Source organism: Opisthocomus hoazin, chromosome 2 (genome assembly GCF_030867145.1).
Source record: "Opisthocomus hoazin isolate bOpiHoa1 chromosome 2, bOpiHoa1.hap1, whole genome shotgun sequence".
Classification (NCBI taxonomy): Eukaryota; Metazoa; Chordata; class Aves; order Opisthocomiformes; family Opisthocomidae; genus Opisthocomus; species Opisthocomus hoazin.
Window position 1 is genome coordinate 132,805,497 of NC_134415.1, and position 27,005 is coordinate 132,832,501.

The 27,005-nt window shown below is 70.8% G+C and overlaps 2 protein-coding genes and 3 non-coding genes across 7 annotated transcripts; 2 read left to right on the forward strand and 3 right to left on the reverse strand.

Moving 5' to 3' along the window:
* Positions 1-284: 284 nt before the first annotated feature.
* On the reverse strand, positions 285-14,654 carry TMEM214 (transmembrane protein 214). Its single transcript, XM_075415194.1, has 17 exons — positions 14,510-14,654; positions 14,121-14,326; positions 11,696-11,846; positions 10,067-10,201; positions 8,439-8,521; positions 7,509-7,614; positions 6,312-6,393; positions 4,687-4,788; positions 4,437-4,578; positions 4,158-4,249; positions 4,006-4,054; positions 3,647-3,760; positions 3,187-3,304; positions 2,069-2,165; positions 1,646-1,814; positions 932-1,083; positions 285-501 (listed from the first exon to the last, which is right to left on the reverse strand). Exons 1-17 carry the CDS (start codon positions 14,652-14,654, stop codon positions 375-377), a joined length of 2,070 nt encoding a protein of 689 aa, XP_075271309.1. The 3' UTR covers positions 285-374.
* Positions 14,655-15,482: 828 nt separating this feature from the next.
* On the forward strand, positions 15,483-15,646 carry LOC142360671 (U1 spliceosomal RNA). The gene has a single exon (XR_012763284.1). It is a non-coding gene; the product is annotated as a U1 spliceosomal RNA (small nuclear RNA).
* Positions 15,647-16,471: 825 nt separating this feature from the next.
* Positions 16,472-16,635, reverse strand: LOC142360672 (U1 spliceosomal RNA). Its single transcript, XR_012763285.1, has one exon. It is a non-coding gene; the product is annotated as a U1 spliceosomal RNA (small nuclear RNA).
* A 2,751-nt stretch (positions 16,636-19,386) lies between these two features.
* Positions 19,387-19,550, forward strand: LOC142360673 (U1 spliceosomal RNA). The gene has a single exon (XR_012763286.1). It is a non-coding gene; the product is annotated as a U1 spliceosomal RNA (small nuclear RNA).
* Positions 19,551-19,860: 310 nt separating this feature from the next.
* Positions 19,861-25,759, reverse strand: MAPRE3 (microtubule associated protein RP/EB family member 3). 3 transcript variants are annotated; one of them, XM_075415198.1, is made up of 7 exons: positions 25,656-25,759; positions 22,422-22,549; positions 22,184-22,329; positions 21,900-22,101; positions 21,186-21,337; positions 20,932-21,084; positions 19,861-20,670 (listed from the first exon to the last, which is right to left on the reverse strand). In XM_075415198.1, exons 2-7 carry the CDS (start codon positions 22,540-22,542, stop codon positions 20,602-20,604), a joined length of 843 nt encoding a protein of 280 aa, XP_075271313.1. In that variant the 5' UTR covers positions 22,543-22,549; positions 25,656-25,759; the 3' UTR covers positions 19,861-20,601. The 3 variants fall into 3 exon arrangements, with proteins under 3 accessions (XP_075271313.1, XP_075271312.1, XP_075271311.1); XM_075415197.1 differs by lacking the exon at positions 25,656-25,759 and adding an exon at positions 24,602-24,764 and having other exon boundaries at positions 21,945-22,101; XM_075415196.1 differs by lacking the exon at positions 25,656-25,759 and adding an exon at positions 24,602-24,764.
* Between the last annotated feature and the right edge of the window lie 1,246 nt (positions 25,760-27,005).

Below are 27,005 nucleotides of genomic sequence, written 5' to 3' on the forward strand. Positions count from 1 at the left end.
GCAACCCCACAGCGCCAGCGCGGGGGGCAAACTGCCACAATCACCGGTTTTTCCCCCCATCAGAGACCCCCTAACAGCAGGCTGGGAAGGGAGGGGGGGTGGCTCTGGACAGCCCCCACCCCGCAGGCACTCAGCCCCCCTGAGGACGGGGAAAGCCAAAGCTCACTCGCAGCATGCGGAAAACCTGGACGTTGTTTCCCAGGAAATCAAAAAAAAAACCCCCCAAAACATCCCCCCATCAGCCCCGCTTCCAGCCCAAAGTTCCCCGGCCCCTCGGCATCGCCGTCCCCATGCAAGGGGCAGCGGAGACGTCCCTCGGCGGCTGGAACGGCGCGAGGCGAGGGGACCGTGCCCCCGCTCCTCCGGGGCGCGGATCAGGGTCCCGACATCATGGCCAAGGCCCAGTTCTTGACGGCGAGGGCCGCGTTTTGCAGGTAAACCCAGGAGGAAGAGGTGAAGCTGGTCAGGCGCTCTCCCACGCAGCCCCACGACACTTCTCCGCTGGAAGAGCGAGGGGACGGGGTCAGGGAACGCCGCGGGGTGGCACCGACCCAGCCCCGGCGTCGGGAGCCCGGGAGGGACACGGCCACGGCAGAGGACGCGTGGGGACGCTGAGCGTGGCAGGGTAAGTCCCAAACCAACACCGGCTCCGGCGCCCTGGCCGTCACCGTCTCTGGCAGGAGGGGCACGGAGCCGGCAGCGTTGTCGTACCCACGCCCGCGGCGCCGGCCACTTCCCCCCTCCCTGGGCTCAGCGCGGACGCCCACGTGTGGGCCCGCTCCCCAGGGACCCGGGGGTGAGCACGGAGCTGGGGGTCTGCAGCGGGGACGCCGGCCCCTCCGCCCAGGCCAGGGACCTCGCCGCTGTACGGAAGGACGACGCGCGCAGCCGCGGGGAGCGGCGCGGGGCTCGGGCACGCAGGGTCGCTCACTTGCAGGAGGCCACGCAGTGCTCCCAGCCCCGCTCCAGCGCCGCGGCCACGCACTGCAGCAGCGGCAGCAGGCAGCTCCGCACCAGGAAGAGCAGCAGCTCCCGGCAGCACTCGGCGAAGTGCAGCAGCGACTCCGGCACCCGGGACTGGAGCTGCGGGGGCAGAGAGCCGGCGCGGGTGTGCCACCACCCTGCCCTCCACGCGCCGGGTCTGGGCACCCCGAGGAGCCCGGCGTGCCCACCATCGGCCGGCCATCCCACCCCCTCCCTCCCCTCCGCGCTCCAGCATCTCCGAGCCCTCCCCACGGCGAGCGCTCGGCTCGTGCGCGGCACGGCAGGGACACGGCACCCGTGCCGCTTGCTCCGGGGGCTGCCCAAGTCACCCCCCTCCCGTCAAACCACCGATTTCCAAGAAATGGGTGAGTTACCCGAGACCTCTCCCTGTCAGACCCGGCACGGTCGCTGCCAGCGGCCGGGGGAGCGGTGGCCATGGGGGAAGGACCCGCGGTGGAGCCTCCCTCTGCCCAGACCCACCAGCACCGGTGGGCTCGCAGCCGACGGCCAGGGCAGCGACAGCGATGTCACCGTCCCCCAGCCCCGGGCCTCTCCCCCTGCCCCGTCAGACCCCCGACACCGGCTCCGCAGTCGCCCACGCCCCGGCCACACCAGCGTTCCCCGTCCCTCCCGGCAGCCGGGCACCAGGCAGCGTTCTCACCCACTCGGCGAAGCGGGGCAGGCCGTCGCGGACCCCGGCGAGCAGGGAGGAGCAGAGCTGGGACGCGTGCTGGGCCACCTCGCCGCTCCTCGCCCAGAGCAGCTCCAGCTGCGGCTGCAGGACGGCCGCTGCCTGCGTGCCGTAGGCGGGCAGGCTCCGCGCCAGCCACCTGGGAGAGAGCGACCGCCGGCTGCGGGCACCGCTGGCTGCACGGGCACCGCCGGCTGCCCCGGCACCGCCGGCAGAGCCACCGCGGCACAGCGGTCCCCGGAGCCGCTGCCACAGGCCAAAGGGAGCTGAGGTGCCAGCCCTTCTGGGCACACCCGGGGAACAGCCCCCCGGCAAAGAGGGGTCCCCACGGAGATCGCTTTGTGCCGGGGGAGCGGCACCCGCCGGGACGAGCGCTGCGCCGGCGGCACTGACCTGTACCCGTCGAGGCAGCCGTGGGAGACCTTCTGCCAGGCTTGCTGCCAGGCCGGCAGCACGCCGGAGGAGCGCAGCAGGCGAGCCGAGGAGGAGGCTGGAAGAGACCAGAGCCCTTCCCTGAGCAAACCTGCGCCCGCTGTGCGGCAGCCGCAGCTCGGTCTGTCCCCGAAGCCCCTCCGCGGGGACGGGCAGCCCGAGCTGCTCTGCACAGCGTCTCGGGAAACAGATCACAGAACGGCAGGGGGTGGAAGGGACCCCTGCAGATAACCCTGTCCAGGGTCCAAAGGCAATAGTGTTGAAGTTGCCAATTTAAAAACAAAGACATCTGTACTTTTTAACTAAATTTGAAAGTTTTTTTTCCTTCTCCTATGTTTCTGTAATTTTAGGTCATGCTAGAATCAGTCTGTGTTAATGACTTGTGAAGCCTATTGTCTAGTGATGTCAAAAACTGAAAACGAAATCTATTTAATTTGGTATCGCTCTGTGAGCTTCACTGTGTTTTCAAATATTTCTTCATTTCTTCTTGGGGTGACCATCTCTCATGCGCTGTCAGACCAGCAAATGCATATTTCATGCACTTTCACATGTCTGTCACCTTCAAGTAGAATTTCTGTCAATCTCCTCTTTCTTTTCTAACACTGGTATTCATATTAAAAAGACTGATTTGCAGTAGCCGAGCTAATGCAGTGTTTGTATCTTAGAGAGATTTGATGATGTAATATTTCTACATCACTTTGCTTTTATGGGTCATGGTGGTAGACTTCTGAGCAGCAGATCTGATGAAATCCTAGCAGTGGTGTTGTGATAATTTTTAATATGGTAAAAAGCTACATGCAAGAGCTGTACCCAGACACCCACAAGCCGGGAGGAAAGCTGGGTTCGGGCAGCCCCGGGAGAAACCCCCGCCGAGGGGAGAGGCCGGGGTCTGCCCGCAGCCTGCCGAGAACGTCCGGCCCCGCACAGCCCACGCGCCGGCCGACGGGGCCCCCTGCTCGAGGGCAGCCGGCGGCAGACTCGGGGTGACGGCAGGGGTGCGGAGGGGCTTCGCTCAGGAGAACGGCGAAGCTCTCGCCCCTCGCCGTCACGCCGCGCCGCGCGCAGAGCCAGCGCCTTACCCTGGAAGGAGCCGTGCGTCCGGACGTCGTGCAGGAAGAAGCCGGCCACGAAGACGAGGAGGACGAGCAGCAGCCGCGACCAGGGGAAGCCCCGGCCCTTCATCTTGCGCAGCAGCTCCTGGGCGGGCGGGAGGGAGGACGAGGCCCCGTCGCCGCGCGCTCCCGACGCCGGGGAGGCTGCCGCACGGCCACGCTACCGCCGGCGGCACGCTGCCGCGCTCACGGCTACTCTCGCCACCCACCCCCGCTTCCCAGTGGAAACCAGTCCCATCTGCCGAGCAGCTGGGAGGATGGACAAGGGCCAGCACCATCTGTCCCCGGCGTGTCCTGCAGACGCGCCGCGGCGGGGCTCCCGGCCCGGCACGCGCCGGCGGCAGGAGAGACCGACCGCAACCCAGCGTGGAGCCGAAACCCGGCTGCCGGCTGGCAGCGGGCGCCGCCGTCCCGTTCCTCAGCTCACCTTGCAGGCAGCGTCGCAGGCAGCCACGTCCCGGTCGCTGCTGGGCCCTCTCGCCGCCAGCTCCTCGTTCGTGACGTTGAACGAGCGAACCGTCTCCTGCAGCGACTGCCGCAGCTTGGGGAAAGCCAGAGCTGCGTCACGGCCCCGGGCACCCCGAGCTGGCGGCACCGCGCGCCCGCACGGCCCGGCAGCGCGGGGCGGGAGACGGGAAGGGCAGAAACACCGAGGACCCGCAGGACGGATCGGGCTGCAGGGACGACTCCGAGGGTCCCGCTCCGAGCCCGAGCAGGGACACTCCGCAGCGCAGGCACGCTGCCTGCCCGCCCCGCGGAACCCCGCTGCCCACGGCTCGCCCCTACCGTCTTGCTGCTGCTGTCCCAGGACTCCAGCAGATGGTTCAGAAGCAGACTACGGGGGGAAGGAGAGCATGGTGCTGGGTCAGGAGCCCCGGGGAGCAGCGTGACGAAGCCCTGAACGCTGCCGGGCTGCAGCGGCCCTGCTCAGCACCGACCTGGACTGAGAGAGGTGCTTGGTGTAGAGCTGCCTCCAGACGCTGAAGCTCAGCGGGTCCAGGCTCAGGCACTGGCTCATGGAGGTCAGGAGCTGCGAAGCGACCAGGACACGTCGTCACGCCCGATCCCCGCCCCGGCGCGACGTGTGCCACCCGGTCCGGTGCGGCAGACACGCTGCGCCCCGGGCCGCACACCGGCACAGCCGGCCACCCCCCGGGGCACGCAGCCACCCGCTGGGACCACGGGTCTGCGGGGCCGGCCGTGCTGCCGGGGCTCACCTCCTTCTTCATGCCGGGAGGGCAGCTCGGCGTAGCCCGGGAGAGGAAGGAGGGGAAGTAGGTGTGCAGCGCCGTCTCCGGCTTCGCGCCGAACGCCAGCACCTTCAGGCGAGGGTAGAGCCGCCGCAGCTGCTCCTGCAGGCTGAGGGGACACGGCACCGCGCTGCCGACAGCGGCCGGCACGGCGACCGGGGCGTTCGCCCCGCGGCGCGGCCCACGCCGGGGTGTGGCGGGGAGCGTGCCGGCGTACCTGGGTGGCAGCGAGTTGTTGGGCATGAAGGCGAAGTCCAGGAGCGGGAAGAAGTCCTTGGGTCCGATCATGCCGAAGCCTTTGGTCAGGTTCGAGTGCATCCTGCGCAGCAGAAACAAACCCCGGGCGCTGTGACAGACGTGCCGGTGGCCGAGCGCAGCCCGGGAGGGAACGGGTGCCTGGCACCGGTGGCTTCCCTGCGCCGGGACGCACCGCGCCGTGCACGCCGGCGGCTTCTCTGCCGTCGCCGCTGCTCGGAGACACCCGCACAGCCAGCGGGCAGCCCCGGGGCCGTACCCCGCCGCGGCACACGGACGCAGGCAGAAGCCTCCGCAGCCCAGGACAAGGCCGGTGGCCTCAGGGCTCCGACGGGACGGCCGCCCCCTCCCCAGGCCCAGCGGCCAGGCAGCCCCCGGCCCCGCAGTGCTCCCGGTGTCCCCACACCGCTGCCGCCGCCCCATCCCCGGAGCCCAGAGGGAGACGGGGTCTGTGGGAGACACTTTCAGCGAGCGGAGCGAGGGACGGCGCTGGCAGCCGCCGCCGGCGTCCGGCACAGGGGCTGATGTGCTCTGCCACCCCCCGAGAGGCTGCAGACCACGCAGGTCTGGCGGGGCTGTGACTGCAGCTGCCGGTAAACGAAACTCAGAGTAAACATCTGAACCCGAGGAAGAACTTCTTCCCTCTGAGGGTGACGGAGCCCTGGCCCAGGCTGCCCAGGGAGGCTGTGGAGTCTCCTTCTCTGGAGATATTCAAGACCCGCCTGGACAAGGTCCTGTGCAGCCTGCTGTAGGTGACCCTGCTTCGGCAGGAGGGTTGGACTAGATGACCCACAGAGGTCCCTTCCAACCCCTACTATTCTGTGATTCTGTGATTCTGTGAAAGAACCCAGATTGTAGAACACTCATTAAATAAAAGTTCAGAAAGAGCAGGATGAACTGTGAGGTTTGGCTCCATGAAGTCCTCCAGCAAAACCAGACAGAACACTGTTGTTATGGTGAAACAGGAAAAAATCCTTCAGTAGACCCTCCCGCAGCCCTCCTCCTGCCCCTTCCCATCTCCTGCGCTGCTCGGCACCAGGCCTTCTTCCACGCGGGTGCTGGAGCCGCTGCGGTGACGCCTGCTCCTTCACACCGCACTGCGGCGGCGATGCCGCAGACGGCACCGCCCGAACCGGCGCGGAGCGCGGCAGGGCCGCCTGTCCCAACGCCCAGCCAAACGCCACCTCCCTTCTCCTCCCAGGGACAGACTCACGCGGCGGCTGCCAGCACCTCTCGCCGTGGCTGGGAGCCCCAGCAGCCGCCGGCAGCGGGGACCCGGCTCCCCGGGCGCCGTCCCCCTGGGCAGCAGCACCACGGGGAGGGAAGCGGCGCAGAAACCCCAGGGTTCCGCAGAGCCACCGAGGCAGCAGGCGCGGCGAGGAGGTGCCACGGCCGCCGTCGGGACGCCCGGCACGACACGCAGCCACCGCAGCTCAAGGACAAGCCAAGCTGCGCGGCAAGGCCACGGCCGCAGGCTCCGCACGCCCACCCGCCCGCTCGCCCTCTCCCACCGGCACCCGGCAGCCGGGTGGGCGCGCAGCCCTCCTAACGAGGGCCCCCCGACAGCGCCAGCGAGGCGCGACTCACATCAGCAGGCGGTCCAGGTAGGCAACGGCGTACGGGGAGAGCGACTTGATGCCGAGCACCGGGAGCATGACGCCGAGCCACACTGCGGGAGAGGCGGCGGTCAGGCCGGGGCCGGGACGGACGGACAGACCCCTCGGGAAGGGCTTGGGGGGCCGTGCCGGCTCTCAGAGCACGCTCCCCGTCTTTTCCCCAGTTCAAGAAAGATGAGGAGCTACTGGAGAGAGTCCAGCGGAGGGCTGCGAGGATGAGGAGGGGACGGGAGCATCTCCACTACGAGGAGAGGCTGAGGGAGCTGGGCTTGTTCAGCCTGGAGAAGAGAAGGCTGCGAGGGGACCTTAGAAATGCCTACAAATATCTGCAGGGTGGGGGTCAGGAGGATGGGGCCAGACTCTTTGCAGTGGTGCCCAGTGACAGGACAAGGGGCAACGGGCACAAACTGGGGCGCAGGAGGTTCCGTCTGAACATGAGGAAGAACTTCTTCCCTCTGAGGGTGACGGAGCCCTGGCCCAGGCTGCCCAGGGAGGCTGTGGAGTCTCCTTCTCTGGAGATATTCCAGCCCCGGCTGGACGCGGTGCTGTGCCCCCTGCTCTGGGTGACCCTGCTTGGGCAGGGGGGTTGGGCTGGGGGACCCACAGAGGTCCCTTCCAACCCCTACTATTCTGTGATTCTGTGAACAACCTCTTTCCAGGCAGGGCGGCTGGGACCCGGCCGTTTCCCCGTCCCGGCTGGGGGACGGCGCTCCCCGGAGAGGGGCTGCCGAAGGGCAGCTTCTGTCGCTGCGGAGGAGCCGACGCGGCTGGGCGCGAGACCTGAACTCGCCCTCCATCAGCAGCGCGCTTCTCGACACCGCCGCTCGGCCGGGCGCGACGGTCTCAGGGGTCTTTTCCAACCGAAGCGGTTCCGCGACTCCGCTCCCACGGAGAGAGCGTGAGGGGCCCGGTGTGCCCTCCCCGCGCGGCACCCGCACCGGCTGTGGGCCCCCCGCAGCCGCCCGCCCCAGGCCCCCGGCGCTGCAGCCCGCTCCGGCAGCGGGCTGGCACGGCTCGCAGCAGACCCCGCGACCGGCGGTCACACCGGCGGGAGCGGAGACGCGTGGTCAGTGCCGGGGCGGCCCCGGCTCTCGCCGTGCTCCCCGGGATGGGACTGGGGGGCCCCTCGGCGCGGCCGGGGGCCCAGCCCGCTGCGCCCCGCTCTCACCTTTCAGGCCCTCGTGGAGGTCCGTGAAGCCGGCCTGTCCCAGCGCCCAGAGGACGGTCAGGCATTTCGCTGGCCGGTTCTGGTGGGACCGCAGCACCTCCAAGTACTGGGGCGAGGACGGGGACACGTTAGTCGAGAGGAGCCTCAGCCCGTCCCACCCCATCGCTGCCGAGCCCCGGGGGAGCAGAGCTGCTTCGACCCCGGGAGCCCCCGCTCCCGTCCCACGGCTGCCTGACACCGAGCCCAGCCAAGGGCAGACGCGACCCTTGGGCTTGTTCAGCCTGGAGAAGAGAAGGCTGCGAGGGGGCCTTCAAAATGCTTTGAAATATCTGCAGGGTGGGGGTCAGGAGGACGGGGCCAGACTCTTTGCAGTGGTGCCCAGCGACAGGACAAGGGGCAACGGGCACAAACTGAAGCCTGGGAAGCTCCAGCTGAAGATGAGGAAGAACTTCTTCCCTCTGAGGGTGCCGGAGCCCTGGCCCAGGCTGCCCAGGGAGGCTGTGGAGTCTCCTTCTCTGGAGATATTCCAGCCCCACCTGGACACGGTGCTGTGCCCCCTGCTCTGGGTGACCCTGCTTGGGCAGGGGGTTGGGTGGGGGGTCCCCAGAGGTCCCTTCCAACCCCACCATGCTGTGATTCTATGATTCTGTCCCGCTCCCTCCGAGAGTGGCAGAGCATGGCGCGCGCGGCAGGGAGGGAGCACGAGCTTTGGACCAGGTCCTTACAGAGCGCAGGACACCGGCACTCACCGTGGCTCCAGGACATCTGGGAGCCGGGGAGGCACTGGAGACCCGGTCCCTCTGCGTGGGCTACGAGCACAGGGAGCTCAAGGGCTGTGTGCACGGGACAGCCCCGACAGCTCCCACCGCGCTTCCGACGAGCGCTCGTCACCCCCCGGGAAGCGCCCGCAGCCGGGGGCACGCAGCTCACCTTGCCCAGGTTGGTCGTGGCGATCCTGGGCCTGTCCAGCAGCACGGCCTGGATGCAGATCCTGTACCCGTGCAGAGACTCCCCTGGAACAGAGCGCGGACGGCGCCCGCTCAGCCGCAGCCCCTCGGCAGCCCCCCGGCCCCGCTCTGCCCTGCGCGGCCGCGGCAGGCAGGCACGGCAACCACCGCCCCGCAGCCCCCCGCCCGGGAGCTCCCCGGGGCTCGTTCCCCCCTTGTTCACCCTCAGAAGAGAATGAGGGTTCAGGGGACCCCCGTGGTGCTGCCCGGTGACCCCCTCCAGCTCTGCCGAGCCCCGGGACGGGTGGCACGGCCACGGGAGGGGCTGGCTGCGCCCCGACCGCTTGCTACGCGCAGCTCTGTGCTCTCAGGCCCCGGCGCTGTGACCAGCCCCGTGGGTTTCGCGATGGAAACAAACCGCACGCGGGGCTGCCGGCCGCTCAGCGCAGGGCACAGCGGGGCCGGGGCCGGCCGGCACGCGGGCGCTGCTGCCAGCGCGGCAGGGCTGCTGCGGAAGCGGGCGCTCGGGGCGGCAGGCTGTCACCGTGCCCCTGCGCTGGCACTGGTGAGGCTGCAGCTCGAGTGCTGGGCTCAGCTTTGGGCCCCTCACTCCAAGAAGGACCTGGAGGGGCTGGAGCGTGGCCAGAGCAGGGCAGCGAGGCTGGGGAGGGGGCTGGAGAACAAGTCTGATGGGGAGCGGCTGAGGGAGCTGGGGCTGCTCAGGCTGGAGAAGAGGAGGCTGAGGGGGGACCTCATCGCTCTCTGCAGCTCCCTGAGAGGAGGGGGCAGTGAGGGGGGGTTGGGCTCTGCTCCCCAGTAACCAGCGATGGGACGAGAGGCGATGGCCTCAGGTTGTGTCAGGGGAGGTTCAGGTTGGAGATTGGGAAAAATTTCTTCCCTGACAGAGTGGTCAGGCACTGGCCCACTCCCATCCCTGGAGGGGTTCAAAAACCCTGTGGATGTGGCACCTGGGGACGTGGTTTAGCAGCCATGGGGGTGTTGGGGTGACGGTTGGGCTTGATGATCTCAGAGGGCTTCTCCAACCTTAATGATCCCTGAGGATGCTGCTCTGCTGGCCCGAAGAGCCAGCCAACGCCGCCGGGCGCCTGCTGCTCGCAGGGCAGAGCCAGCGCGCGCTCCCCGCCGGGCAGCGGCGCAGGGAACACCGCGACAGCCGCACGGCCACAAGCAGCTTTCACCAGGTGTCAGAGGCCACACGGCCCCGCGATTTAAAGGCTGCAACAACCCACGCCACGACGTGGGAGCCCTCGGAAAGGCGCTCTCCACCACGCACCCTTCAGCCCGCGTTCCCCTACCTTGCCCCCAGCTTCGCCCAGCCCCAGACCCCGCGGCCTCGGCAGCGTTCCGCACCGCGCCGACGAGCCGCCCGGGCAGGAGCCGCCCCTCACCGCACACGGGATGCGCAGGAGGAGTTTCCCACCTCGCCATCTCCGCGAGGAACTCCGAAGAGCCCTGACAACAGGCGGCGAGGAGCGGCAGCATCCCCGTGGCGAGGAGCCTCGGCACCAGACCGCCTTGCCGAAGAACCACGGCGCTCACGGAGCACAACGGCCGCGCCGGCGACCCCGGGCCACGCCGACCGCGTCTCACCTGGGGTTTTGTCCAGCTCCTGCAGCATGGTGTAAATACAGTGGTCGAAGAAGAGCTCCAGCACGCCGGACGACCTCCCCAGCAGGGATCGGATGATGCTCCTCAGCTCCTTGCTCACGAGGCAGTACGGGTAGTCTGGAGCCGACACAAGGCGGGAAGAGCTCGGTGAGCGCCGGTTTGCCGGACCTCGCGCTGCGGCCGCACGGAGCAGCCGGCCCCGCGCGCGAGGCGGTCGCAGCGCCTCGTCCCCGTACCCACACGGCCAGCAAGTGACCACTCTCTCGGCTGCTCTACACTCGCTGCCCCTAACCCCGCCACCAAGGGCTGCTTTCGGCGAAACGCCGGCGCTGCGGGGCACAGCGGGTTCCGAGCAGGGGTCCTGCTCCTCCGCCCCCCACCACCCCCAACCGCTCGAAGCCAGCGCAGCCCAGCAGCTCACGCCTAAAAGGAAAATCCGGCCACGACCGCGCGTTCGCAGGCGAGCACGGACACCCGAGCGTGGATTCCCGGATGAATCACAGAATCACAGAATGGTCGGGGTTGGAAGGGCCCTCTGTGGGTCACCCAGCCCAACCCTCCTGCCGAAGCAGGGTCACCCAGAGCAGGCTGCACAGGACCTTGTCCAGGCGGGGCTGGAATATCTCCAGAGAAGGAGACTCCACAGCCCCCCTGGGCAGCCTGGGCCAGGGCTCCGTCACCCTCAGAGGGAAAGAACTTTTTCCTCAGAGGAAGAACTTTTTCCCTCTGAGGGTGCCGGAGCCCTGGCCCAGGCTGCCCAGAGGGGCTGTGGAGTCTCCTTCTCTGGAGATATTCCAGCCCCGCCTGGCTGCGGTGCTGTGCCCCCTGCTCTGGGTGACCCTGCTTGGGCAGGGGGCTGGGCTGGGTGACCCACAGAGGTCCCTTCCAACCCCGACCATTCTGTGATTCTGTGATTCCAGGACAGCAGACGCGGGTCCCGGCTCCTTACGGAGAAGGGGTGGCTGGGGAAAGCCTCTAATCTGCCAACTGCGCGGACAATTTTGTCGTCTTGTAACCAAGGGAAGTCAGCCGCAGCGATGTCCAGCATCAAGCACACAATCCCTATTTTATTTGCCGAATAAAGAACACGGTCTCGTGCCTTTTCTAACACCAAGCTTCCCGAGACGGTTTTGGCACGGAAAAAAACCCTGCTTGGAGCAGGGAAATGGCACAGAACACCCGCAACGTCTCAGTTCGCAGGGAAGAAGCCCGGGCTGCGGGACAGGCGCGAGCAGATTTGCCTGAGGTGAAAACCGGAGATTTCTCCTCTCACGCCTGTGACCGCTTCCGTCCTGCCCGCTCCAGTGTTTCTAGAAACTGCCTCTCCCGCCAGCTCCCCTCTGACCCCAGCTCCTAAACCTGGCGGAGCCGCAGCACCGACCCCTCCAGCCTTCCCGCTGCGACCGCGACGGCCGGACCCCGCAGCCTCCAGGCTTCCTTCCGACCGAAACGATTCCCTGTGACTGCCCGGGGGGACGGGAGGGCCGCGCTCCGGGGCTGCTCCTCCCCGCGCGCCGTCCCCAGCCGCGCCCGACCCCGCGTCGTTTCGCAGCCCCCGCCGAGCCCCCGGCCGTGGAGCCGCGGGCGCAGCCCCCGGGAGACGCCGCTGACCGTGCGGGTGCTGGCTGAGCAGGGGGTCGCTCCTGGGCGCCTGCAGCTTGTAGTTGAGGTAGCTGGCCAGGTCCTTCACCCAGACGGAGGGGTTCTCGGGGAACACGCTCTGGCTTTTCTCCAGCTCCTTCCGCAGGTCCGCCAGGTCCAGCTGCCAGCGACAGACACGCAAATTCAACCCGGGCTGTGCAGAACCGGTCAAAACTCACAGCAAAAAGAAAGTTAACTTCAGCTCCTTGGGGGACTGAGGGAAACCCTCCCCAGCTTCACCCCGGGAACACTGCCCTTCCCCCACGGAAACCCCTGGCTGCCCGGTGCCGCTGTGCAGCACCCCCCAGCCCACCGCCCGCTACGCGAACGGGAGCGCTCCCCTGGAAGCAGCGTTTAATTCTGCGCTGCCACAGACGCTCCTCGGACCAGCACAGGCTGCTGCCGGGGAACACCCAGCCCCGGTGGGGAAGGGGCTGCGGACGGCCCCGGCGCTGGCAGAGAGGCCCCAAGGACCTGACAGCCACAGCAGCGAGCTGCTCCCGCTGCGGAGCCGCGCTGCAGCCTCCCGCCGGCACCGGCACGCCAGCCCCGGCTCTGCCGCGAGCGTCGGCCGGGAGCAGCACCGGGAGCACGCCGGCACCGTCGAGGGCTCGCTCCGGGCAGGGACGGCTGGAGGCCGCAGCTCGGCCCGGCGTTACCCAGCCCCAGTAGGTTTGTGTCTGCACCCAGAGCCCTCTGAGGAGAAAATGGCCAACATCATCACGGCCCACCCAATTAACAACTCCCAACGCCCCTGAGTACAGCGAGCAGCTCGCGTCCCCTCACCTTCCTCCTCCCGTCCTATCTGTCATTTATCGGCTGCTTTCAAACCCAGGCATCTGCAATCTCGCACAGAGAACGGGCACAAACTGAAGCCTGGGAAGCTCCAGCTGAACCCGAGGAAGAACTTCTTCCCTCTGAGGGTGCCGGAGCCCTGGCCCAGGCTGCCCAGGGAGGCTGTGGAGTCTCCGTCTCTGGAGATATTCCAGCCCCGCCTGGCCGCGGTGCTGTGCCCCCTGCTCTGGGTGACCCTGCTTGGGCAGGGGGTTGGGCTGGGGGACCCACAGAGGGCCCTGCCCACCCCGCCATGCTGGGATTCTGTGAGAAACCCCCTGCCTGCACCTGTGGGAGCTTACGAGGTGCAGCCCGGCTCAGATGGCCGTTGGCAGCTCGGCGGAGTCTCCCGCTGCCGGACGCAGTGGATTCCACCCACAGCACGCTGCTAAACCCGAGCTGGGCGCCCTTCGTTGCGTGTTTTTCTGGGCAATCGTTTTGAAAAGAGGAGGAAGAACAAATAGCTGCTGCTACGTCGAAGAGCTAAACGGCGCCGACAGCAACGCTGACAGAGCGGCGGCGGCACGACGGCGTCGGTCGCTGCGCAGAGCGGCTACAGGGCAAGCACGCTTCGGGCCCAGGCTGCTCCCCACGAGCAGCGCCTGCCCTGACACCACGCTAACCCTGCTCCGAGCCGTCCCCGCCTGCAACAGCCGGACGCGGGGAACCGCCGCGCCCAGCGGAGCGGAGCGGACCCCCACCCCACCCCTGCAGCTGGGGGGATCGGGGTGCTCAGGGCACGAGCACCTCGCCCGCTCCCGAGTGCCGCGTCTCGCGCGGGTGGCGGCGAGGAGCCGGGTGACCGCGGCAGCAGAGCCCTGCCAGGCAGCCGTGCTCCCGGCAGGCTCGTTACCTCCACAGGGCTAATTGGGGCTCCTTCTTCAAACCCACCCGTGCTCAGACACCGCAATGGGCGGGAGGGAGGGAAACGAGTTCTACGGATTCACCCGAAACGCCGGGAGCGGGAGCGCAGGGACGGGTCCCCGGGGCTCAGCCGCCAGGGCAGGGAGGAGGTCTCACCGGCGAGGCCTTCCCCGGCTTCCTCCTGGCCAGGGAGTGGGTGACGAGAGAAACCAGAAATTCCCCTCCAGCCACCTCCCGCCATCCCCAGCCCTGCCCACAGCAAAAGCACAACTTCAAGCTCCAGACAGCGAGCTCTCCCACGCCAGCCTGGCGCTCGAGCACCGTCTGTGCCGCTCCCACGGCGACCCCGAGCCGCAGCCAGCGGCAGGATGGAGCGCTCGCCCCTCCGCAACGGCGTTAACGAGCCCGGGGTCTCCTGGCACGGAGCGGCTGGGGCCGGGAGCCGGCCTCCTCCTCCTCCTCCCAGAGCAGGATGAACCCACGCAGCAAAGCTGAGCTGAACAGCGACGCCCCGAGCACCGCGGCTCCCGCTCCCGGAGCCAGGCTGCCGCAACGCCGGCCAGGGCGAGAGCCGGGGACCAGCAGCACGTGGGGCTTCGGCCGCACCGCGCCAGCGCAACCGACGTGGCCTGGCGAGCAGCCGGCCGAGGCCGCAGCCCAGGAGCCCGCAGGGCCCAGCGCGGCCGGGCACACTCACGGCTCTCAGGGCCTCCTCCAGCGAGCGGCTCTTGCCCGGTTTGAGGCCGGCGTCGCTGGCCGACGGCTTCTTGCCGCTCCTCCCCGCGTGGTGCCGGCGGTGCGGCGGCTCGGGCGCCGGGGCGGGAGGGACCTGCTCCTTGTTCTGCTTCTTCGGCGGCCGCTCGAAGCCCAGCGCGAAGAGGGTGTCGGAGGCGGCGATGGCGGCTGCAAGCGGGGAAGGCGAGCGTTAGCAGCGGGCTGCGCGGGGAGTGCCGAGCACCGGGCCCAACGGCCCCCCGGGCCCGGTCCGCCGCGGGGAGGCGGCTCGGCCCCGCGGCACCGCGGCCCGCAGGCCCTGCCCGGAGCCACGCACGGCCCGGGCGAGGCCCCGCGCCCCGCCGCACTTACCGGCCGCAGGCAGCGCCCGGCCGGCGTTGGCCTCGCCCAGGGCGCGGCGGCTGCCGGGGCCGCCCGCGGGCCGCCGGCCCTTCCGCACCAGCTCCCAGCGGCCGCCGGCCGAGGCCGGGCCCGGGCCCGCCGCCGCCGCCGCCATGGCCGCCGAGCCCACGGGAGCGGGAGGCGGCGGCGCCGGTAGGGGCGCTGCGCATGCGCCCGCTGCCGCCGCTGATTGGCTGGGGACGTGCACACGCGCCCGGCGCGGCTGGTGCCACGTACCCGCCCGGCCAAAGCCGCGTCACGTGACCAGACACCCGCGGCCCCGCCTCAGAGGGGGCGGTGCCTACGAGCTCCGCCCCCAGTATTGCCCCGCCCCCAGTATTGCCACGCCTCCCGTATTGTACCGCCCCCCGTGTTTTGCACCTCCCCAGCAGCGCGGCCACCGCCCGGGTGGGGGGAAGGTCTGTGCCGCATGCCCCGCCCTGCCCGGGCACTGCCGGTGTTCCCGGAGCCGCCTCCGCGGGGCACGACAGGGCCGACCAGCAGGCACCAGCGCACCCCCGGAGGGCCCGGGCCCGGCACGGCACAGGAGGGGGCGGCCCGAGGCGGGGGGAGAGGCGGGGCCTGCGGGCGGGATCGTGCAGATCGCACCGGTGCGGGCAGGGCTGCAGGGGCGGGGCTTGGGGGCGGGGCCATGCAGATCGCGCCGCTGCCGGCAGAGCCGCTCCGAGCCCACAGGGGCGGGGTCTGGCGAGGCAGGGGCGGGGCCATTCAGATGACGCACCCAGGCACGACGGGAACCCACTCGCGGGGACCACGCCGGCCGCGGGCGTGAACGCGGGCTGTGCGTGGGCGGGAGCGGAACCCAGCGTGATGCGGAGGAGGCGGCGTGCGGGCGTGTGGGTGTCGGGTGCGGTGTCGGGGGTGTCCGCGTGTTGTGTGTTTGCGGCGGTGGGTGGGGAGCGGTGGGTGCGGAGGTGGGGGCATACTTACCTGGCAGGGGAGACACCATGATCAGGCAGGTGGTTTTCCCAGGGCGAGGCTCATCCCTTGCACTCCGGGTGTGCTGACCCCTGCGATTTCCCCAAATGCGGGAAACTCGACTGCATAATTTGTGGTAGTGGGGGACTGCGTTCGCGCTCTCCCCTGGCTTCGTGGTTTCAAAAGCAGAAGCGGTTCTGTAGTAAGCGTCGGTGTTGGCAATGCTGGAGCCCGTTTCGCTCTGTTCATGTCGAGCCCCCCCCTCAGGGCAAGCGCCCGCAGCCGGGGAGCGGTGCAGGCCCCGCGCGGGGAGGCCGAGGGGCCTCAGTGCAGCGCTGTCCGCGGTGGCTCCCGCGCTCCGTGGCCGCCTCTTACCAACCGCAACCCTGCGGCCGCCGCGACCCTCCCCAGCCCGGGGACCCACGGCGGGGCCTCTCCCTGCAACGGGCCCAGCCCAGCCCCGCCGCTAAAGGCACCGCAAGAGTCCGCGCAGCAAGTCGGGCGGGCTCCACCGCCCGGTCCCCGTCGCGTCGAGCTCTGTCCTTGCCGCAGCCCAGGCCAGGGGGGAGCGGGACCGCAGACCCGCACGGCCCCGCCCCCTCCCGCAGCGCCTCGGTCCCGCTGCTGCCGTGGCCCCGACACAGCCGGGGGTCCGAGAGCGGCAGGGCGGGGGGAGGATGGGGAATGGCAGCGCTCCCAGCCCCGCGGGCCGGGTCCCGGAGCCGCTCCCGGGCGGGGCAGTTCCACTCTCCGCCCGTCAGCGCTGCGCCGGGCACTGAGACCCCTCGGACCCCCGCGCGGGTCGTGGGCCGGGGCGCCGCGGATCCGCCACGCACTGCCAGCTCCAGGCACTTGCCCCGCGGGGTTGCACCCAGCGTCCACGGAGCGACCCAGACAAGCGCCGCCACGAGTAGTCACAGGGACATACCTCATAGGACTTCCACTGCTGACCAGAAGCACCTACAGCTTAATCTGCTTTTGAAACCACGAAATCAGGGGAGAGCGCGAACGCAGTCCCCCACTACCACAAATTATGCAGTCGAGTTTCCCGCATTTGGGGAAATCGCAGGGGTCAGCACACCCGGAGTGCAAGGGATGAGCCTCGCCCTGGGAAAACCACCTGCCTGATCATGGTGTCTCCCCTGCCAGGTAAGTATGCCCCCACCTCCGCACCCACCGCTCCCCACCCACCGCCACAAACACGCAACACGCGGACACCCCCGACACCGCACCCGACACCCACACGCCCGCACGCCGCCTCCTCCGCACCGTGCTGGGGTTCCGTTCCTGCCCCCGCACAGCCCGCGTTCACGCCCGCGGCCGGCGTGGTCCCCGCGAGTGGGTTCCCGTCCTGCCGAGCGGTGTCTTATCTGCATGGCCCCGCCCCGGCCTCGCTGACCCCGCCCCTGTGGGCTCGGAGCGGTTCTGCCGGCAGCGGCGCGATCTGCATGGCCCCGCCCCTTCCTCATGGCCCCGCCCCGGCCCCGCAAGCACTGCACCGCCCGGCCAGAGGGAAGCGGGGACCCGCAGCCGCTCACCGGGGAGCGGGGCCGGCGGGACCCGGGGCCGGGCTGCGGGCAGCTCCCGCGGCCGGGGCCAGGCAGAGGGCCGCGGGGCAGGAGCTCACGGCCGCGCTGCCCGCGGGGCTCTGCCTGCTGCCCTGCCGCAGGGCCTCAGCTCGGCCCGGGCCGGGAGCTCCTCTGCCTGGGCCACAAGCCTGCCGAGCCCCGGGTCGGGCTCTGGGGTCACGGGGAACCCCGCTCCTCCCGCAGCAGCCGCTCTGCGAATGGAACCTGCCGAGGCCCGGGCCGGGGCTGGCACCCGGCGTGTCACTGGGGAGGCCTGGCCGGGCCCAGCCAGCGCTCCCCGGGTCACGGCCCCGCCGCCCCGCCAAGGCGTGCAGCCTCTCGCTGGCTGGCTCTGGGCGCCGGGAGTCGGGGCTGATACTCGTAAATGTGAAATTTCCACTTCCCAGAGTGATTGCAATTAAACTAAAGTAGACCCTTGCTGCATTGAGCAGACAGGAAAGCTCTGAGAGGCTCCTCAATAATTCCACCCCAGACAGCTCGGCCTTGGGAGGGCAGAGCTCCAAGCTACAGAGAGAAAGAGGCACCAGGAGGGCAATGAGAGCAGAGCAAAACAGCCTGGAAGGACACGGTGAACTGATCTTAGAACTGGGTCTGCGCAGAAACAAAGGTCAGCCAGCGGGCACTGTGACGAGGAGTGTAAGCCTTCGTCTTAGGACCCCCAAAGACCACCCGAGGACGCTAACAGGCGTGCGTGAAAGACATTAACATAATGCCAAATAGTTCTTGGGAAAGCCGTGAATATGCTAAGCGTGTCTCGGAAATGTCATGAATATGCACACTGTGATCGTATTTAACCTGAAATGACGGGTGTTTGGGGCGCACGTTTGGAGGAGAGATCCCCGTGTGCCCGGCGCCGCAGTGAAGAACGCCTGCTGAGCAGCCCTGACTATTGACTCTGTGGTAAATGAGGTCGTCCCAAACAGGGTTTCAATTAAAGTATCCAATTTATTGGGCGAATGAAGGCAAGCAAACAGCACTGGGTGTGCCGGGAGTCTCTGCACAACCAAGACACACACCGTCCAGTTCCCGTCTCCAGTTTATCTATGGTCTGTGGATACATCTTCATAGAGAAGGTTCTGGACTTTACCCATGTGCCCTATGGGCTTCTCTTATGTAACACTATGTAACAACGAAACTGGTTTAAACTGGGAACACAGCATGACAAAATGTTCCAGAACATGTTGGTTTTGTTGATTTTCTGAACCGCCTAACACGTCTCCGTACACCAAGGTGTTCGTCAGGCAACTGTGCAAGACACAGAAACAATGTGTATCACCCGGAGCCCTGCGTTCTTTCAGTCTGTGCTGACACAAGGGCAGGCAAGGCAGAAAATCACATCTGACCACGCTGTCCTGGCTTTCCCATTGACACGGACCCGATGAACGTATCTCACACTCTTCAGGCCGGCTTTTCACGGCATCGCCCTCCTCTCGGCCCTCGTTTCCCGGCACACTCTGCACCGTTCCTCCGGTCTCCGCCTGCGCCGCGCAGGCCTCACTCCAGCCTCTCCCGCACCGGCTTGCTGCAAGGCAGCGCCAGCTGCGCCCACGCGCACAACCCCCAGCGCTGAGAAACGCGGGGGCTCTCGCGGCACCGCGTGCTCGTGGGCTGCTCCTGCGCGGGCGCCTGCTCCGCGGCGCTGCCGTCAGCGCCCCGACCCCCAGTCCCGGCACTGGGCGTTACTGGGCTGTGAACACTTCTGTCCGTGGGCCCTGTAGGCGTCGTCGTGTCGGCCCGTCCCGGAGACCAGTGCGAACCAGTAGCACCCAGTGGGGTCCTGCCGGCTGCTGGAGGCCAGCCCGATGCCTGGGGACGCGGGGTCTCTGCCCCGGCTGAGGGAGGTGGCTCCCGCTTTCCCCTCTGCAGGTTCAGACCCGCGGGCCCCCCTGAGACCCCCTGAGACCCTCGGCCACCCCTGACACCCCCCGGGACCCCCGAGACCCCGCTGGCGGTCGCGGTCCCTGCGGGTGTCTCGGGTCGGCGGGGCGGGGCGCCGGGGGTGGGGCTGTGAGGAAGGGGCGGGGCCATGCAGATCGCACCGCTGCCGGCAGAGCCGCTCCGAGACGACAGGGGCGGGGTCAGCGGGGCCGGGGCGGGGCCATGCAGATGAGGCACCGCCAGGCACGACGGGACACGCACTCGCGGGGACTACGCCGGCCGCGGGCGTGGTGCGGGTGGTGCGTGGGCGCGGGAGGCAGCCGAGCGTGGTGCGGAGGAGGTGGCGTGCGGACGCGTGGGTGTCGGGTGCGGTGTCGGGGGTGTCCGCGTGTTGTGTGTTTGCGGCGGTGGGTGGGGAGCGGTGGGTGCGGAGGTGGGGGCATACTTACCTGGCAGGGGAGACACCATGATCAGGCAGGTGGTTTTCCCAGGGCGAGGCTCATCCCTTGCACTCCGGGTGTGCTGACCCCTGCGATTTCCCCAAATGCGGGAAACTCGACTGCATAATTTGTGGTAGTGGGGGACTGCGTTCGCGCTCTCCCCTGGCTTAGGCGGTACCAAAAGCAGATTTAAAGGGGGTGGGTTGTGCTGCTTTCGGCACTGCGAGCAATGCTTCTTGGGCCCGGCTGTGCCATGGCGAGATTTCCTTCCCCCTACGCTGTGTGGGCCGGGCCGGGCCCGTCTCCCCGCCGTCCCTCACCCCCCGAACGCAGCTCGGAGCCGGCCCTCGGCCCCTTCCCTCCCGCCCCCCCGCGCAGGGGCTGCCGCAGCGCCCGGGCCCCGGGCCCCGCCGCCCCCCCCCCCCGCATCGGAGCCGCCGCGCAGGCCGCGGCCGCGCCACAGACGGGGCAGGAGGACGTTTTTACCGCACGAGTTTATTTTAAATAAAACTTCACACAGATGCAGGGTTTGCGACCGGAGTGACGGACCAGACAAGCGATGCGGCGGGGAGACAGACGATGGCCGGGGCTCTCGGCGGACCCCCCCGCCCCGCTGCCCCACGGGGCAGGAGACCCCGCCGGCTCGGTCCCGGGGGTCTGGGGTGGCCGTGGGCGAGGCGAGGGGTCCCACCGACCCCCTGCTGTGGCAGGACAGGCTCCCACTGCAGGACCCTCCGTCCTGGCCTGGGGGCCAGGGTCCCCCCCCGCTGCCTTCAGCCACCCGGGCAGGGGACTGCAAGCACCCCCCCTCCCCGCAGCCCCCTGTCCCGGCTCCAGCCCCCTGCCCCAGGCTCTGGCAGCACCCCCCATGCCGGGAAAACACCCCGCGGACTCGGCCTTTCCCTCTCACGCAGCGGGGAGGGGGGGGGGCACCGTGGCAGCGGCACTCGCACCCGAGGGGACAATGGAAATAAATACGGGGTGGGGGGCGGCGAGGGCCGGACCCCAGGCGCGGCGACCAGAGCCCGTCCCCCCCCGCCAGCCCCCCGGCGCAGGGACAGCCGCGCTCCTCCCTGGCTGACACCGGTTTATTACGGAGAGAGCGGCTTTTCCCAGCGGAGCCGCCGGCCGCCGCGATGGCGTGTGACGGTGCGGGGCGAGGCGCGCGGGGCTCAGACCTCGGACGCCTGTGGCGGGGGAGCGGCGCGGGCCGGGGTTAGTACTCGTCCTGGTCCTCTGGCTGCTGCTCCTCCAGCTCGTCATCCTCCGGCGGGGCGAAGCCCTCCTTGGGGGGGGGGAATGGGCAGCCTTCAGCCGGGGGATGCGTGGGGTGGGGGGGTCCCACTCCCGGCCGACCCCCACGGCCCCTCCTGGCACGGTGCGAGGGCTTCAGCAAAGCCCAAACCCACCCCGGGCACCCCAGGGAGCGACCACGGCCCGAAGCGGGGAGCAGCGCGGGGAAGGGGGTCCCATCCCCGGGCTGCCCGGGGAGGGAGCAGGCAGCGGCGTCGGGGTGCGGGGGGGGGCAGCGGCGCCCAGCGCTCACCTCCGTGGCATAGAGGACGCTGACGATGCCGGTGATGATGGGGCTGTTCTCGTTCTCGTGCTCCTGGCAGATCAGCTCGATGTCCCGCAGTTTGCTGAAGTAGAAATCCCGCTCCTTCTCCAGCCCGTCCACCGTCAGCTTCAGGTCCATCAGCTGGGGGGGGGGGGGGGGGAGGGCAGAGCCTTCAGCCCCAAGCAGGGAGGGGGCTCAGCACCACCCGCCCCTCCCTCCCGCGCCCCCCCGGCCCCCCCAACCTGCTGGTTGAGCTCCAGGATCTGCGCGTCGGCCTCGGTGCCCCCGTTGCGGGCCGCGGGGGAGTTTTTCCGGAGGATGCTGCTGGGGACGTTGCTGAGGCGCGCGGGGTTCGGCGTGGTCTTGGGGCCGGTGGGAGAGGTCCTCTGCGGAACTGCGCAGCGGACGGCGACCAACGGGTTAACGCCGGCCCGGGGGGCTGCCGGCGGGGACCCCCCCTGCATCGTGCGGGGCGGCAGGGGCCGGGACACAGCAGCAGGCAGCAAGGGCAGGCAGAGCGCTCGGGGCAGAGCCGCGGCTCCGGGCTGTCCTGCCTTCGGCCTCCCCCCCCTCTGCCTCAGTTTCCCCTGGCAGATCTCGCCCCGACCCTCCTCCACGGGTGCTCATGGCCTGGCTGTGGGACCGGGGGGGGGGGTCCAGCCCCTGAGACGGGGGTCCCGTGGAGCCCACGATGCCCACGGAGCATCGCCCACGGCACAGCGGCCACCACGGGGGGGCCTGGGGGGACAAACCACCCCCAGCCCCCGGTTCAGCAGGAAGGTGGAGGCGGCCGAGCCCTGCCCAGCTCCCCACGGGTCCCCTCCGCCCCGTGTCCCCCCCGCAGACCCGCTGGGCCCCCCCGGGCGCAGGCAGGCAGGCAGCGGAGCGGGGCGCAGGCAGGGGCGGGGGGGCCCGGCCGCGGGCAGAGCGATGGGGGGGGGGGACCCGGGCATTACCTGCGGTGCCAACGGGTTTCTTGGGTTTGTTGAAGATGTGATCACCTGGGTTAGGGGGGGGCGCGGCGTCCTGGCCCTGCCGCGCCAGCAGCGGGTTGTACTCCTTCCCGTCGTAGTTGGCGTCGAAGAACTTCTTGAACCACTGGATGAACTCGAAGTTGTCCTGGAACTTGCCCTTCACCAACCTCTCCACCGCGATGATCTGCGGACGGGGGGGCACATGGAAGGGCTGGGGGGGGGGGCTGCCCTCCTGCCACAGCCCCCCACCTACCGCAGGGACCCACCTTGTCCACCCCCATCTTCTTGAAGGCGGCCTGCAGCACCTTGAAGTTGTGGATGTACTCGTGCTCCAGCTTGGCCTGGAACTTCACCTTGCGCAGGTGGACGCAGCCGGGGAACAGCATGTCCATGAACTGGCAGTAGGCAGCCCCTGCGCCGGGCGCTCGCCGTCAGCGCAGGGGGGGGTCCGCCGCCCCCCGCCGCCCCCCGCCGCCGCCCCCCCGCCGCCCCCCGCGCCCCCACCTGAGCACAGCTGCTCGATCTTGGTGTAGCTGAGCTGCAGCGAGTCGTTGACCCAGGCCAGCATGTCGTGACGGCTCAGGTTCTCGCTGGTCACCGACGTCGAGTACACATTGACGGCCATGCCCCAGCTGCGGCACACGCGGCGTCACGACGACGGCGCCCGCCCCGCGGGACCCCCGCGCCCCGGCGGCGCCGACGGAGGGGTCCCCGGCATGGCGGGGGGGTGCCTGGCAGCCCCGGGGAGGTCCCTGGCATCCTCACGGGAGTCCCTGACATCCTTGGGGGGGGTCCCTAGCAGCCCCGGGGGTCCCTGGCATCTCTGGGAGTGTCCCTGGCAGCCCTGGGGGGTCCCTGGCATCCCCGAGGGGGTCCTTGGCATCCTCGGGGGGGGTCCCCGGCATCTCCAAGGGGGTCCCTGGCATCCCCGGAGGGGTCCCTGGCATCCCTGGGAGGGGGCCCTGGCATCTCTGAGGGGTCCCCGGCATCCCTGGGGGGTCCCTAGCAGCCCCGGGGGGGGTCCCTGACAGCCCCGGGGAGTCCCTGGCATCCTCAGAGAGGGTCCCCAGCATCCCTGGGGGGGTCCCTGGCATCCCCGAGGGGGTCCTTGGCATCCTCGGGGGGGGTCCCTGGCATCCCTGGGGGGGGTCCCCGGCATCTCCAAGGGGGTCCCTGGCATCCCTGGGGGGGTCCCTGGCATCCTCACGGGGGTCCCCCGGCATCACTGAAGGGGTCCCCGGCATCTCTGGGAGGGGACCCTGGCATCCCTGGGGGGGTCCCCGGCACCCCGGGGGGTCCCTAGCAGCCCCGAGGGGGGTCGCCAACATCCCTGGGGGGTCCCTGGCATCCTCGGGGGGTCCCCGGCATCTCTGGGGGGGTGTCCCCGGCAGCCCCAGGGGGTCCCTGCCATCCCTGGGGGGTCCCACCCGGCCACGCAGACCCCAGCACAGCCCCGGGGTGATGCTGGGAGCGGGACCCACAGACGCAGCTCACGGGTGGGGGTCCCAGGATGAGGGCACCGACCCCGTGCGTGGCCGGGGGGGTCCCGGGGGGCTGGTGCGGGCCCGTAAGCAGCTTACAGCCCCCCCCTCCCCCCCGGCTGCCTAATCTGCCGGGCGCGGGGTCCGTCAGCGGGGCTTAGGGGGGCAACATCTGCCGCGGGCACGGCCGCAGCCCCGCGCCCCGACGGGGGGGGCTCTGCCGGAGACCCCCGAGCCGCCACCCGGGGGGGGGTGTCTCCCTCCCCCCCCCCCAGCAGTGTTAATCCGCTCCCCCCCCCCCGGGTCTCAGGCCCAGCTGCCAGCCAGGGGCTCGCGGGGGGGAAGCCCCCCCCCCCCGCGACCCCGCTCTCCTGATGCTGCGGGGAGGGGCGTTGCGGGGGGGCGGAGCCCCCCCCGTGCCGGCTCCTCCTCCCCAAGCAGACGCGGGCCGTGGGTGCGAGCGCGGGGGGGCCGTGGGGGGGGGGATGCTGCAGCCCGCATCCATCCATCCCCGCCCCCCCCCCCCCCGCCGCCGTGACTCAGCACCGCCCGCCCGCCCCCCCGCACCCCGGCCCGCTCCCCCCCGCACCGCAGCGGGGGTCTCGGAGGTGTCAGCCGAGAATCGCGGCCCCGCAGCAGGCCCCACCCCCCACCCCGCAACCCCCCCGGCACGGCGTGATGGGCACCGATGGGGGGGTGCCGGGGGGGTGCGGGATGGCGGGATGCCGAGGGGGATGTGCGGGATGGCGGGGTGCGGGGGGGCTGCGCGGGATGGCTGGGGGGGTGCGGGATGGCAGGATGCGGGGGGGGTGTGCGGGATGGCAGGATGCCGGCGGGGGTGCGCGGGATGGCGGGGGGGTTGCGGGATGGCGGGGTGTGGGGGGGGTATGCGGGATGGCGGGGGGGTGCGGGGGGTCCCCTCCCTCCGGCAGCACCGAGCTGAGTCACGCGCGGCGCGGAGCCAGGGCCACGCGCACTGCGGTGCGGGCGGGAGCGCAGCGGCGGGCGGGGGGGGGGGGCTGCCTGCCCTCCCTGGCCAGGAGCCAGCGGACCCCCCCCCCGCCCCCCGCAGAGGGACCCCCCCGCAGCCCATCCCCAGCACGGCCGGGTCCGCGGGGACCCCCCCCACGCCGGGACCCCCCCCCCCCCGCACCGCGATTCGGGGGCAGCGGGGGGGGGGGCCGGGCCCGGCGGGACGCTTACCGCTGCATTTTAATTACCCCCCCGCCGAGGGGCTAATCACGGCCCGGGGGGGCCCGTCCAGCCCGCCTCCCCGCACCGGGGGTCCCGCGCCGAGCCCCCCCCGCGTTCGCTCGGTACCGGGCAACCGGACGCGCCCCGGGAGCACCGGGGGGGGCCGGGCTGCGGCGGGGGAGGGGGGGCTTCTATTTTGGGAACCGGCCCGGGGGCTTCTCAAGTGACAAATAACGGGGGGGGGCGGGCAGAGAGCGCGGGGAGGGTGCGGGGCTGCTGCGGGGCTGCCCGGCCGGGCTGGCAGCCGGCGGGGGGGGGGGGTCCCGGGACGGGGAGGGGGTCCTGGGGGAGGGCGGGGGGGTTCCTCTGCCCCCGCCCACCGCAGCACCCCCCCCCCCAGCGCCGCTCCCCCGACCCCGCGGTTCCCGGTACCGGGGAGGGGGGGTGAGCACGAGCCCCCCCGCTCCCGTTAACCTAAATACGGTGCAACGGCAGCGGCGGGAGCATGTGCAGAGCCGCCCCCCCCCAACCCCCCTCTCCCGCAGCCTCCCCCCCCGCACAGCATCCCGCACATCTCAACGCCGTGCGGTGCCGGTCGAGGGGTCCCGGGGCCGAGCTCACGGAGGGTGGAATACGGGTTTGGGGGGTCCCCCGGGAACGGCACCGGCCCCCCCCAGCCCACCCCCGGGTCCGACACGCAGCGGAGCGGGGTCCGGGGACACCGCAGGTCCCGGGAGCATCACCCCGCACCGGCCCCGCACAGCGCGGGGGTCTCCCGGGTGATGCCCGGTAACCGGTGGGGATGCCCGGTACCCGGTAACGGCCGGGCCGGGGCCGGTGGGGGCCGGCCTGACTCATTGGCGGCACCGCGGGACCCTCGCACCCCCGGCCCGGTTCCCTCCCCCCCCGCCGCGGCCGCTCCATCACCCGAGGCCCCCCCGGCCCGGTCCCGCGGGGCGACGCGGGCCGGTGCCGGGATACGGGGGGTGATGGCGGCGGCCCGGGGCGGTGCCATCCCCCCCCCAGCCCCAAACCCCTCCCCCGGCCCCGGCCCCGCACTCACCGCGCTCGGGCCGCGGCCTCCGCTGCCTCCGCACCGCGCCGGGCTCGCCGGGACCGGGCCGGGACCGCACGGGCCTCCCGCGCATGCGCCGCCACCTCCTCCTGCCCTCCCCGCGGGCGGGGCCGGCCCCGGCAAGGCCCCGCCCCCCGCCGCCATGGCAACGGGGGGACACGCCCCCGTCCGTCGCCTGGCAACGAGGGTCGCGGCGCTCCTCCCCCACAGCGCCCCCTAGGGGCAGGCGTCGGCCGCTGCCCCACCGCCGGGACCACGGGACACCCCCGGGACCCCCCCCGGAGCCCGGGGACCCCCAGACCCCCGCGACACCCCTCAGACACCGCGGCGGCTGCCAAGACCCTCCCCCCGCAGCCCCCGGGGGTCCTCTGGGACACCCAGAGTCCCCTCGGGTGTTGGGACCAGCGCAGCCCGCGGCCCCCCCGGGAGGGTGCGGGAGGGGGGGCAGGCTCAGACCCCGGCAGCGTTGGGGTGCAGGGGCTCGGCTGTGTGTGCCGGGAGCTGGGAGTGCCCACCCGTGTCACACCCCCACCCGGACCCCCCCAGCCCCCCACCCACGAGAGTCCCCTCCTGCCCGGACCCCCCAGACAGGCGCAGGGCCGTGGGGAGGGGGGAGCTGGGGGTGCCCACTCGTGTCCCACCCCCACCCGGACCCCCCCAACCCACACCACCACTTGTCCCCCCCCGCCCGGACCCCCCAGACAGGCGCAGGGCCGTTGGGGGGGGGAGCTGGGGGTACCCACCCGTGTCCTCCCCCCAGTCCAGACCCCACCCAGCCCCCCACCCACGCGTGTCCTCTCCCCGCCCGGACCCCCCCAGCCCCCACCCACGAGTGTCCCCGCCTGGACCCCCCCAGAGCCCCAGGCAGGCGAAAGGCTGTGCATGCCAGGAGCTGGGGGTGCCCACCCGTGTCCTCCCCCAGTCCCGATCCCCCTAGCCCCCCACCCACGCGTGTCCCACCCCGCCTGGACACCCCCCTCCCCCCAGGCAGGCGCAAGGCCGTGCGTGCCGGGAGCTGGGGGTGCCCACCCGTGTCCTCCCCCAAGTCCCGGCCTCCCCCCAGCCCCCCACCCACGCGTGTCCCCCCCCCCTCCCCCCCAGCCCCCCCCCCGCGTGTCCCCCCCCGGCCCCCCAGGCAGGCGCAGGCCCGGCGCAGTGAGCACGGCCTTTAATGACAAACAGAGAAGTGCTGGAGGTCCCCGCACCGGCCGGGCACCGGGGGGGGGGGGGGGGGGGCGGGACCCCCGCGCCGGGCTGCGCCCCCGGCCCCCCCCAACACACAGCGAGGGGCGGCGAGCCCGGGGCGCGAACCCGCGGACGGCGGGGAGGGGAGGGGGG

What these genes read in the sequence shown, in the direction of transcription:
- MAPRE3 (XM_075415196.1), bottom strand. An exon ending in GATCGAGCAGCTGTGCTCAG is followed by an intron (nt 22,330 to 22,421) that starts GTGGGGGCGCGG and finishes CGCCCGGCGCAG; the next exon opens with GGGCTGCCTACTGCCAGTTC. An exon ending in GCGTCCTCTATGCCACGGAG is followed by an intron (nt 20,671 to 20,931) that starts GTGAGCGCTGGG and finishes CCCCCCCCCAAG; the next exon opens with GAGGGCTTCGCCCCGCCGGA.
- TMEM214 (XM_075415194.1), bottom strand. Translation starts at nt 14,654, where the DNA reads ATGGCGGCGGCGGCGGCGGGCCCGGGCCCGGCCTCGGCCGGCGGCCGC. An exon ending in GGGACAGCAGCAGCAAGACG is followed by an intron (nt 3,761 to 4,005) that starts GTAGGGGCGAGC and finishes GCTTTCCCCAAG; the next exon opens with CTGCGGCAGTCGCTGCAGGA. An exon ending in GGCTGCCTCGACGGGTACAG is followed by an intron (nt 1,815 to 2,068) that starts GTCAGTGCCGCC and finishes GCTCTCTCCCAG; the next exon opens with GTGGCTGGCGCGGAGCCTGC.